At 36.9% G+C, this 12,948-nt stretch overlaps 1 protein-coding gene across 1 annotated transcript in view; it reads left to right on the top strand.

The window, feature by feature from the left end:
• Positions 1 to 12,475, top strand: part of LOC108573774 (phosphatase and actin regulator 4-like) — a 95,032-nt gene extending 82,557 nt beyond the window's left edge. Inside the window, exons 7-11 of the mRNA XM_017936253.1 lie at positions 5,034 to 5,190; positions 9,222 to 9,277; positions 9,516 to 9,619; positions 9,853 to 10,025; positions 12,305 to 12,475. Of these exons, the coding sequence (XP_017791742.1) occupies positions 5,034 to 5,190; positions 9,222 to 9,277; positions 9,516 to 9,619; positions 9,853 to 10,025; positions 12,305 to 12,320 (506 nt within the window). The 3' untranslated portion in view covers positions 12,321 to 12,475. The remainder of the gene's footprint in view (positions 1 to 5,033; positions 5,191 to 9,221; positions 9,278 to 9,515; positions 9,620 to 9,852; positions 10,026 to 12,304) is intronic.
• The last annotated feature ends 473 nt before the right edge of the window (positions 12,476 to 12,948 follow it).

The raw sequence follows: 12,948 nt of genomic DNA, 5'->3' as shown, positions 1-12,948 counted from the left end.
ATATTTGTTTTATAAGATAAATTTTATAGATTTATAACATAGTTCAGGCAAAAATATTAAAGAAATATTTAAATAAAATTGCTTCTGCATAAGCGTAATCAAATCTTCAACACGCAAAACACGATATATTAATCCTCAAAAATTATTTACACACAGAAACTTCCTCTTACATTGTACCATAGTATCATATACGACAGCAAAACCTATCTTCGTCATAAACTATATAATTGATACAATAAAGGCATTTTAAGAATGACATTTGCGCCAGCTATTAAAAGACAGCATTCTATAAGCATAAAATTTATCGAACACTAACTACGCAGAGATTTACATAACGAAATTAAAAAAACTTTCAAAAGCGTAACAATCCTCACTTACAAAAATCACCAACAAAGGACCACAAATTCTATATGAACATACTTCTTCCCCCCAAAAAAAAATCAATTCATTTCCTCAAAATAATACTTCAACGAAACTTTATTATTCCCACGTCGAATCGAGCTCTATAACACGTATTACATCGATCGTAAAATGAAGCCAGGAACCTATATACACACACCATATAATCCACATACTGTCCTGAATACTTAATCGTAACCGTCGAATGGGAAAAGCAGGTATTTTTGCTGGAATTCAATCCACGTGGAAAGTTTCGGTCCATTAAAAGCACGCACAAATTGAACGGCAACGTGTCTCTTCTTATCTTCGACTCGCTATTAAAAAATACACGAATCATCGGTCGATTTTTCCAGTTGAGAGTTAATTAACGGATTATCGAGCGACGACTAAATTTCATTAGCCTCGAACGCGGAAAAAGTTCTGTCGTGAATTTTTAATATCCCCGAAGGCTCACGTTTCAACCTTCCATTAGCAGCTTTGTCTTCCTTTTTTCTCTTCTTTTTTCTTTTCTGTTCGATATTATTAAACATCGAACGAGAGAGCGTTGTTCTTCGACGATCGTCCAATGCGTGGCCAATCGGTTCGGTAATTCTTCGACGAGGAAATCGAGGATTCTCTCTTGGCGTTAACGAAGTTTTTCACGATCGTGAACGCCACTTAACGAAGCCACGTCGCGGAGGAAATATTTTTTTAATAAAAGCTTCTCTCCCTCGGTGGAGGGACGCGTTCAAAGTTGACCGAACTTAATGAGAAACACAATGCAACCACGCGACCCTCTTTCGTCGTTCTTCTTCCTTTTTTTATTCATCTCCTTCAGAGGAGGAAGAACGAATTACATAAACGATACAGCTGCAACGGTGACCGTTTCTAATTGAAATTTCTTCCCAGACCTGCTCCCGCCAGACGTGGACGTGAATCGCTTGACAATTAATCCCAAGCAATTGGACGTCTCGTTAACGATTCTTCCGGCTACTTTCCACCCCGCCGTTTTATCCACTCGATTCTAGCGCGCTCGATATAACTCTTAACGTCCTTTATGCTGATTCTTTTGTCAGAGTTATATAGTGTAAGACGATAAAGTTCCGCTTCTTTCTCTCTTTTCTTTTTTTTAAGTTTGAAGAAGTTTGCGAAAAGGGATGGAAGAGTTATTTTTCGAAATTTGTGAATCTGTTCGATGAGGTCTGTCGTTGGTTTAAGTTTGAAGATGTTTGTGAAATATTGTGGATGAGTTTACTTTCAAAAGTTATTAATCTGTTTGATAAAGCTTTGTTTCTTTTTAAGTTTGAAGAAGTTTGTCAAATGGTATAGGATTCTTTTTTTAAGTTTGAAGATGTTTGTGAAATTGTATAGAAGGATTAACTCTCAAAATTTATTGATCTATTGGTTAAACTTTCATTTTTTTCTAAGTTTGAAGAAGTTTGTGGAGTGTATAGAAGGATTCATTCTTAAAATTTATTAACTTATTCAATAAAGTCCCCTTTTTTTAATGTTTGAAGAGGTTTGTGAAATATATGGAAGGATCAATTCTGAAAATTTATTAACTCATTCGATAAAGTCCCTTTTTTTTTAATGTTTGAAGGGGTTTGTAAAATGGTATGAAGAATCAATTCTCAAAATTGTAAGGAAAAATTTGTGAAATTGTATAGAAGGATTAACTCTCAAAATTTATTGATCTATTGGTTAAACTTTCATTTTTTTCTAAGTTTGAAGAAGTTTGTGGAGTGTATAGAAGGATTCATTCTTAAAATTTATTAACTTATTCAATAAAGTCCCCTTTTTTTAATGTTTGAAGAGGTTTGTGAAATATATGGAAGGATCAATTCTGAAAATTTATTAACTCATTCGATAAAGTCCCTTTTTTCTGAGTTTGAAGGGGTTTGTGAAATGGTATGAAGGATCAATTCTCAAAATTGTAAGGAAAAATTTGTAAAATTGCATAGAAGGATTAACTCTCAAAATTTATTGATCTATTGGTCAAACTTCCATTTTTTTTTCTAAGTTTGAAGAAGTTTGTGGAATGTATAGTAGGATTAATTCTCAAAATTTTAAGGAAAAATTTATGAAATGATATAGAAGTATTAATTCTGATAATTTATTCACCTATTCTGACCTAAGATATACAATCGTATATCACTAACTGGCATTGGCAGTCGCATAACTGAAAATACGTCCATTTTTATTTTTTTGCATAAATAGACTCCATAACTACAATATTTTTATCACGTAAAACGACACATTTCTAATTTCATTAGTTTCAAATCAGAAAGTAGATCATTATTCACAACTATCAATCAAATGCAAATTTTAAACTATTATACTTTTCCCTCAAAATTGTTTTTTCGAGTTACACCACTACTCTTTCTGAACAGTGTCATATTCAGAGAATTTCAAGCAAAATTTAAACATAAACTTGTAATTCGAAATTGAAAACAAGAATCATTTATAAAATCGTTACGCAATAAAATTAACCAGTTCAAGTTTATAATTTAGAAGCTAGAGTTGTATCAGGAATAACGATAATTACAACTAACTCTCGTTTAATTCCAAGCTACCTGCGATTTTCGATCTTGGATTAATTCCACTTCGCGCGTCCAATTGGACTCAACTCGGCGTTTCCTTCTCAAAACCTAAGATCTCATAAGATCATTTCCTCAGTTTCCATTTAGAGAAAGAAATTCTTAATCAGATCTAGCATAGTAACATTTAACCAAAATTTTCCAAGCTTCGCAGGCATCGTCCATTAGCCAAATTTCGTAAACGTTTCACAGATGAAACTAACGGACGATTTAAACGAAGTGTTTCCAATTCGACGTTTCACGTAGAGTGGATAGGCACTTTCCTCGAGGAAATACGAGGCGCGAAAGGGCCGTAAGAAGACGCCGATAGCTCGATTGGCAACCACTCGAAATCAGCATTCGCCGGTCGGACTAATTATACACACTCCGCGATACGTTTATTCACATAGACAGACGCGTGATCACGCAAACACCACGAAGGTTATATTAATCCCCGAAGATCTCTGGCAAGCGGTTGAGTGTGTTTCTGGCCGTTGTTTTGCCTTAGTTTTCCATCGACCGTGCTTCGAAGATTCGTGTCACTATTAGCGATCCTCCCACCGAGATCTTCGCAAATTTTCAAGCTTGTACAGCGAAAAATTGGTCAATTTTCCTCGGTAGAATCTCGACAAGACGTTTCGGCGTCTCCTTTCAATCGTCGATTAAAATCGAAGAGATCTGTCGATAGGGAAATCGGTCGTATTGGAATTAATAGTGTGACTCGAAGAGGAATTCTGCAAAATTCTTCTTTCGGGTGGAATCGAGAGAAGAAGTGTGAGAAGTTTGTCAATAGTGAACAGAGATGACACCATGCTGTCGATCTGGACCGCGTCGACTTTGTCGATTGCTTGCGGCTCGATCGAGCCCTTTAAATGCAAGCCTTCGTTACGTCGTACCGTCAGCTGCTCATCCCTCGTCAACGGTAAATCGTGATCGAATGTAAATCGTTGTTTAAAATAGAATGAAAAGGCTTGGACGGAAGATTACCGCGTTCCTCGATCGTCGGTATAGTCGGTGGCGATGTTGATACTAAATAGCGGTTGGAACGTGGAGGTTGGCATGTAACGATAGTGTGAGTCACGTGCGTGGAAGTGGTAAATTTTGGTTAACGATAACAGGTTTTTTAAAACGAATACCGTGGAGATTTGTGAAATTCTTTGGTAATTTTGGAACAAAGGAATGACAGGATTTTGATATGAGAATGTTACGAATGAATTGAGTAATTCGTTTTGTTTGGAAGTGTATTCGAAGGTTTTTTAAAACGAATACCGTGGAGATTTGTGAAATTCTTTGGTAATTTTGGAACAAAGGAACGACAGGATTTTGATATGAGAATGTTACGGAAGAATTGAGTAATTCATTTTGTTTGGAAGTGTATTCGATCGATAATGTTTTATTTGTGGAACGCAAATGGATAATAAAGGTGTAATAAAGATTATAGGAAAAATGAGATGAGAAATTCGTGGGAAAAATAATTTGTTAGAAAATTGGAGTAATTTTTGGAATTTTTTTAGTGTTTTGTAATCAATACAATTCTGTAGACCAGAGATAAATTTGAAAAATTCTAGGTTACAATATAGAATAAAATTTCTTATTCTTTTGTATTATTCTTTAATCGACACAATTCCATAGAATAAAGGATTAAAGGAGAAAAATTTTGGGTAAAAATAAAGAATAAAGTTTCTCATTCTTAAAATATAGAATTAAAGAAATTTTATAATGTCCTATAATCAAAATAATTCCATAGAATAAAGGATCAACCCGAGAAAAATTCCAGTAAATAAAATTTCTCATTTTGATAATACACAAGAATCTCAATCGTCTGACCAATTAAATTACCACTACACGATTATTACGTTGGAGTAAAGGAGGAAAAATGCCTTAGATTTCATTTCGAACTTATCTCATTTTATCCCCTTTATACAGAGAGCTGCTATTAAATTCTTGGGAGAATTAATTATGATCTCCTCGAAACTAATATTCCATCGTGGAAAAGGAGAGGAGCCCGACGATCAGCCTGAGCGGCGCTAGCATGTAAGTGATGTTTAATTAAGATACTAATTGTTTTTCTAATTGCAGGCCGGTTGGCAGCAAAGATTGCGCGCAAGGAGTCGCTGTCGTTGAAACTTGCCCTGAGGCCAGACAGGCAAGAGCTCATCAACAGGAACATCCTTCAGCTGCAGACAGACAATGAGAGGCAGGAAACGAAGGAAGCAATTGGTGCCAAGCTCATCAGGTGACGAAAAAATATTCTTACTCCTTTCTTCGCCTTTTTTTTTTTTATCGTCGACAAAAGGGGTGTTAAAAAGTGCCGTCCATTTTCAATCCATCGAATTTATAAGAATGACAAATTGGTATCGCTGAGGACACGAGAAAATGCGAAATTAGGTGATATTTGTGCTGACGATTAGGAAAGTAGTCTAAATAAAACATTTTGAAAACGATTGAATTTATCAGTTGGTTTGTGTTACGTCGATCTTTTCGTAGAAAACGGTTGTATCATAAGAGCAAGTATTCTGTGAAGTATTTTATTCCATAGCGAACAAATATTTTTGAGTATATCCAAAGGGAAAATTCGAAATATTTCGAAACAAACAATATATGACTTAGGCCACTTTCATTGCTGTTGGCGCCTATAAGTTTCGGATGCACTTCCACCCTTAATTTAATAATTGAACTTATTCTTTGTGTACTTCTGTCTTAATTAATAAACCAAATTTTAAATACGACAAAAAGAACAGATTCTGTTACAATGAAAGGGTTAACCCTTTGAGTGCTCGCCAAATTGTGGCGAAAAAGTGGAAACTTTTTTATGACTTAAATTACTTGTGAATCATGTGAAAGTATTTTATTTTTTCTCATTCAAATTTTAATGAATTGCATTCGTTATACTTTTTACTAAACACACTCAAAGGGTCAAACACGTGAGGTAATCATTTTCCGCAGAAGAATGAGGAATTTCGTCAAAAATAATTAAAACGGAAAGAGAAAAATCAAAGCTAAACGAAATTTTATAGAGAATCGTTAAAATTCGTAAATCAGGCGACCTTCGTATCCAGATCGACCTAAAACAAACTAACATCCCCCGAAAAATAGAAACTTCGCGGTAAACGATCAAACAGAACAGGCACAAATTAAAGAATCAGGTCACGCTCGTAACCATACAAAATGAAATTCCGCCGTTTAAAAAACAAAACTCTGAAAATTCAAATTTACATCCCTCCAAAAAAAAAAAAAAGAACGAATTTATTCCAACCGAAGAATCAGGTCATCTTCGCTAAAAGTTAACAGTTCTGAAACCGGATAAAATTAGCTTCCGCCAGCGTTCCTAACGAAATTCCCCGCGTCCTAACCGTAATAAAACAAATTCGTACAAAAAAGCAAGAAAAAAGGAGCTTCTTCGCGGAGGATCGTTAAAAAGCTCCGATAAACCGCGCGCGTCCTTAGAGCGGCTAAAATAAAGAGGGGAGATGAAAAGGGGAGGAGTGAAAAAAAGGAAAATGATGGAGAGGAGAGCGTGGCGAGCATTATTCGAGGGAGCACCATTGATCGTCCGCATTGAATCCTCGCGTATCTCGCGCCCGCCATGAATAGCGGCCGTCTCCGGGCATAGAAAAGCGAGCCCTGAACTGTTGGCGATATCGGGCCACCGTGTGTAGTAGTAGTTACCGTGAATTTATGCACTTGTATTGACGTCGAGTCCTAAATTTAGGAATTAATCGGGCGAGCGGGAAGATTTGTTTCCTCGATTCCAATGGAAACCCTCCTTCGAGGGGTTCGTTTCTTCGATCTTCGTTCGAAGAGAAGCTTCAGGAATGGTATTTACGTAAATACTTATCTATTGCATAGAGGTTGGCTTTGAAAACGACCTTGATACATCCGTCCATCGATCTCCCATCGCGAAACTTTAATAATTCATTCACTCGTGTTAATATTAATTCAATGGATTGAAATGGGTCAGCCGGAGTTGGACGTTAAGGGGAGAGATGTTATTGAGCGTATTGTGTACCAGGTTTTCTCGACGTGTACACGCGAATGTTCGTCGAATTTTGTTGGAAACGTGAGAAAAGTTCGACGCACCATGGAGGGATTCGATGGAGTTATTTGTATTTGGTGGTGCTGTAAGTTCGTGCCAGGAGAAAAATATTTCGATGTCGGTCCAAGAAAATACCGTAGCGACGATATATAACGGTCTTGTAAAAAAAAAGAAAAAAATAGAAAAACGTTGTGTATTACTACTAAATTTGAAGGTTTCTTCGTAATTCGACACGAAGTTATGGGATGATTTAATGGTTTTTCTCTTTTTTAATGGAATTAAAAATCGCGTGTTAGGAATTTTCTTTGATCGGCGGAGAGGATTAATTCCACTAGAGTGTGTACTTTGAGGGGAATTTGAAGTAGATATGGGAATCTGTGAGTAACGTCGGATCTTGAGGGAAATATCGGGTTTGCTTGACTAATTTGAACAGCGTAAACAGCTTTATTGTGCTTCCGATGAATTTCGAGAACAACAGAGTGTGTACACACTTTTGGTGGATACGTATCATGTACAGGGTGTTCGAAATGGTGAATCTTTGCATTAAACGTGTAAAATATATTGCGAAAAATTGTATTAGAACTTCATGTTTCGTTGCAAAAAATGAATATTACTAATTAATCCTTAGATAAATACTAAATTACAAGCACATATAATACCAGGTTTAATAAAGAGGAAATACATGAATGAAAATTATTCTAAATTAAAATGATCCTCTGTAAAATAGTCTTATAGTACTCTTTGAAATTAGTGTTTTACATTTCTGAAAATTCTGTTCGTAGACGCTTTCACAGATTGGTTTCAAACCAGCCTTCGAATTTGTCTCTAGAATCGTCTGAAAAAGTGCGTCCTTTTGATGAACTCTTTACAATTTGATTTTACAAATCTCACTATTATAAATGAAAATTGTACGTAGAATTCAAATTAATTTTACTTACTGATACAACTGTGTTTGTAACACCTTCGCCAGAATTTTTACCATGAATTTGAATTTAACAACATGTAAGTGAAGAGAATAATTCGAAAGGTAATTCTTTTTGAGAAACCGGCGAGACAATACGACGTGATTACCATTGGTGATTTAATTCGAATTCAATTTCTTTCGAGATTTACCGCGGTTTTTGTAATCTAATTTTCTCTATCTCCGCGATTTCTCAAGTGGAACGCTCGTTGAAGTACAGTTTCAATTTTCAGTGAAAAGCAGTCGTTTTTCTTTTCTCATCCACTGTACTCGACTCGTTTTGCGCGACTTATTTTCCGCTTGTGAAGCCGAAGAGTTCGTTAAAGGGACGCACGATTTCAAACGATCCCAGGGACAAAACGAAATTCGGAAGCTGATCTGAAAGCAATTTCTGGAAGTATGTACGAAGAGTGTTTTCAGAAGTGCAAAAAATCATTTCAAAGAGGACTGTAAGACTGTTTTAATTTGGAATAACTTTTCATTCGTGTATTTCCTTTTTATCGAACCTCGTATTACGATACGCGCTTGTAATTTAGTATTTAATTAAGAATCAATTAGTAATATTCATGTTTTCTAATGAAATATACAATTATTTATTTAGTCTATTTTAAACTGTTTCAAAGAGGACCATCTTAATTTAAAATAATTTTTTATTCAAGTTCTTTTATTTGTTTTTTATCAAACCTCGCATTATAATTTCTACTTGTGATTTGGAATTCTAGAATATGAATTTTTTGTAACGAAACACGAATTGTTCTAATACAATTTCACATTTCAGTCTGTTTTAAAGAGGTCCGTTTTAATTAAAAATAATTTTCCACCAGAGTTTCATCAAATTGCAAGGAACGTATAATATACTATGTTTCCTTGCTTCGCACAGTATTAAAATAACAAACTTACGTTCACACGCGCAGTCGGTAAGAAAGGTCACACCTGAGGGGGTTAAAAATCCTGAAAGCACACGTTTCACACACTTGAAGCGCGTAGATTCATTTCCCGAAACGAGCTTAAAGCGATTTATTCGACGCCCGGTACAACATACGAAAGTCTCGAGCGGTGGTATCCGTCGAGGAAGACAAGACTGAACCGACAGCTGTCACTGAGGCGATTACACCGGATCACGGGGCAAACAGTTGACCACGGTTGATTCACTTGTTTGCCTCCGCGTGGATCTTACACCCTCCCCTGGCCATTTCAACCGATCGCCGCTCGGGAGTAAAGCGGATTAAGATCGATGGACTTGTACTGATTCGTGGCATTCCTATTTCAGGCGGCTGAGCATGCGGCCAACCCAAGAGGAGCTTGAGGAGCGGAATATTTTGAAAAGTGAGAACTTCAAATTTTCTATAACTCGCGCCTAAAAAAGATCTCTGTCGAGTAATCGAGCTCTGTGTCCTGCGATGTGGAGATTTTTGTCGAGTAATTAAACTGTTATAAAATTAGTCTTAATCTTCGTATCTCGATAGGGTTGTAATTATCGAGTTATTTCGTAATTGAGAGATACGATGAAAAATAACGAGTGATTCATTTCGGATGATATACAATCTTTGTCGTTTATTCGCAGAGCAAAGTCCCGCAGAGGAGAAGAAGCAGAAAGAAGAGAAGAAACGGTATCTGTTGCGAAAGCTCAGCTTTCGACCGACTGTCGAAGAACTCAAGGAAAAGAAGGTACTTGTTTTACTATTGTTTTTCAGTCAATGATGGATTTGTTTGGTCATCTCGTAAGTTCCTGACGAACCTTTAAATTTGATGAAAAAAGAAAGAATTGTTTTTGGTAAGATCATTAGTATTTCCTTGAATTTTCGATGAAATATTTTTCTTATTCGGCTGGAATCTATGGGATGAGCCTAGTAGCTGGAATAAAGGAAGAATTGGATAATGTTGGGACTTTGTTTGAATAGATTATCAGGTTCAACGACTACATCGAAGTCACGCAGGCTCACGACTACGACAGAAGAGCCGACAAACCCTGGACGCGGCTGACTCCTAAGGACAAGGCAGCCATTAGGAAGGAGTTGAACGAGTTTAAGAGTTCGGAGATGGCCGTTCATGAGGACAGCCGACACCTCACCAGGTATACTCTTCAATTCTTGATAAGTAGACTGGGATTTTCACGCATTTGTGGAAAATTTGAAAGCACGGAAACACGCAGAATGCAGATAACGAGCGAAAATTTGAAAATATGAATTTGCATAAAAATCCTCAGTCTGTTAATAAGTATTTCCGTGTTACAGATCAAATCATGCTCATTGGAACGGTGACTTCAATTTAATTACACTTTAGAGAGAATTTTAATAAGCAATATCTAGAGTAGGTATTAAAGTAAAACTCTAGCAATTATGGAATTGTATGTTGAGGGCAATTCTTGAGCCGTTCACAGGCCAAAGTGATAAACTTCACTTCTTCAGTGTTTTTAAATTTTAGTGCCAACGCACTTGATTGATGCTCATCTTTTTGTATTTAAAATTAATTTCCTTGGTAATTAGGCTTAAAACCACTAAATGACAACGATTTTTAGGGCTGTCGAATAATGATTTATTTCAGAAGCAATTTTTTCTAATTTTTGTCTTACGGAGTTTTAATCGATTTGGCAAATGAGCGGCTCAGTTGTGAAGTAACATTGAAAACTACCTAGTATGGTTTCAATTTGAGCACGATTTACATTTCACACAACCGTCTCAAAATATTAAATGCAACCATTGTGTTCGATTCGAGAAAAATGACTTAACCTACCTGTAAATTCTTTTTCACGCAATCTGCACGCAAAAATGATGGAAAATTTAGAATTTCTATTTCATCTTCTGAATCAATATTATCGTCCCGCCGATAAAACTGCGAAATTGCAACAATTGAATTTTTCAGCAGTGAAAATCACCTTTACGTTGATTTCATATACCAACCAAAAAAGTAAATACAAACAGCATGAGTTTGTCACAGATTTTACGTTAGTTAACAAACAGGTTCTCTCCTGAAAAATTCCATTTTGCAGTTTTCCAACTTTACCATTGAAACGACACGATATATCATTGCATTAATTCCTCCTGTAAACAAAAATCTCTTTCTAGCCCAACATTTTCCTGTTTGCATCGCCTTCTAACTTAACCCTTTGCCCTACGATTTTTCACTTCCGTGTTAGGACTTCGATTCGACTAACAATTAAGAACAAAATATTTTCAAATTTTTTAACCTTTGTATAAGCAATCGTTTTTCTATATTTTCCTCTAACAATTTATCTTCTTGCGAAAGTATCGTAAAATCGCTACGAATCCCATTTTTCAACATTTTCACGTCGATATGCAGCGGGCTATCAAATTATTAGAGCCACCTGCAAGAAATTCACAGTTTTACATTATAACGATTAACTTTTAGACGAAAACTTAGTTACACTGAATCTCTATTATTTTTTTTACGAGGCATTGATGCTTGCAAGTACACACTTGGCGACACTTTAGGTAATATTATCTGTCATGTGGATGTTATTTTCTATCGACAACCGCGTGTTACAGTTTCGTTGGTTTATAGATTTTGAGTATTTTAATTTTGATTGCTGTGTTTCCACTGCCTATAACGTATAGTAAATTACTCTGAATATATCAAAAGTATGCCCAAAGGAATCAAGGCGGTAATTGCGGCAAAAGCTTTCGCTACCAAACACATGAGTATTTTTCATAACTACATAAGCTAAGTTCAACTTTTTTCTCTATACTGGAAAATTGATATCGTGACTTTACTTCTACAGAAACACAAGAGACATATTTTTCAGTGCTTCCCAACCTGTTCTGAAGTGCGAGTAACATTTTTTGGCGGAACACTTACCTAAATTAAAACGAAGTAAGTTTGTCGTCTAAATATGTTTCCGCATCTCGTAAAATTTTCAAATGGTTTTCTTGGTTTTCAATGGTTTCACGCGTAAACAGTAATTTTAATCCACGATAAATTTATCCAATTACCGTGGAGCACAGGTTGGGAACCACTGCTCTGATAATTTGGTCACAATATAAAAACACATATAGAACCAATTTCAAATATCAAAGCTCGGGAAAGTCCTGAAAATTTCAGTTGCTCACACAAGGATTCAAAAATGTCTCACTTACTCCACTAACAACCACAAGAATCACGTTTATCATGTTTGCACCGTACAGCCACTCACTTCGTGTTTCCCAGTTTCGGCACGTAATCGCCCAGGCGGCGAGTGTTGCCGCTCGTTATTGTAGGGCAAGTGGTTAAAAGAGAAGGAGAGAAAAAAAAAAAAAAAGAACGAACCAGACCATTGAATCATCGTCGTCCAGTAAATCACTCCGCTGGCCCAGATTATTTCAGACCCCAGTATATTTGTATTCCGCTCGGTTCCAGGTTCCATAGGCCATGACAATTGCAATGTGTTGAGGTGCTACAGTGTGGTGCGGGTATAGGTGAAGGTGCAGTGTGGTGGCCTCGCGTCGAGGCTGGATAAATCTCTCTCGGTTGATCGTGTGGCTTCCGAGGATTATTTCACGACGGCGGAGGAGAGTAAAATTGTACAACGTCCGCGGTTACTACACACTCGGACGACGGTGACGTTCGTTTCATTTATGATCACGTTCCTCCCCTGCGTCGTGGTTGTCATTCGTCGTCGTCCTCTGCGTCTCATGCATCGCGTCGTCGTCGTCTCTCTCATCCGGTAGTCGTCACATCTCATCCACCACCCATCCCCGAGAAAAGAAAAAGAAAGGAAAAGATTCATCAAACGGGTCATCCGCGCTGACGACGAACGTCTCCGCGACGACGTCGACGAAGATTGTGATAGGGTGGCCTGTCTCGACGAAACAATTGAGAAAGAAAGGAACGGAGAGACAGATAGGGGAGATGATCGCGCTGGATCACTCGTCGATTTCTCCTCGTCGAGGCTCTCGTTCGCACTCGAGCTCGCTCGGCCGTTCGTCTAAATCCTCGAGGAAGAGAATCCTTTGTCGCGTCTAGCGCGGACATCTTTTTGAGCATTTTTGCATTCTGTCGAT

The sequence above is a fragment of the Habropoda laboriosa genome, unplaced genomic scaffold (assembly GCF_001263275.1).
Source record: "Habropoda laboriosa isolate 0110345459 unplaced genomic scaffold, ASM126327v1 scaffold126, whole genome shotgun sequence".
Classification (NCBI taxonomy): Eukaryota; Metazoa; Arthropoda; class Insecta; order Hymenoptera; family Apidae; genus Habropoda; species Habropoda laboriosa.
Note: the sequence above shows the minus strand (reverse complement) of the source record. Positions and strands in the feature narration are given on the sequence as shown.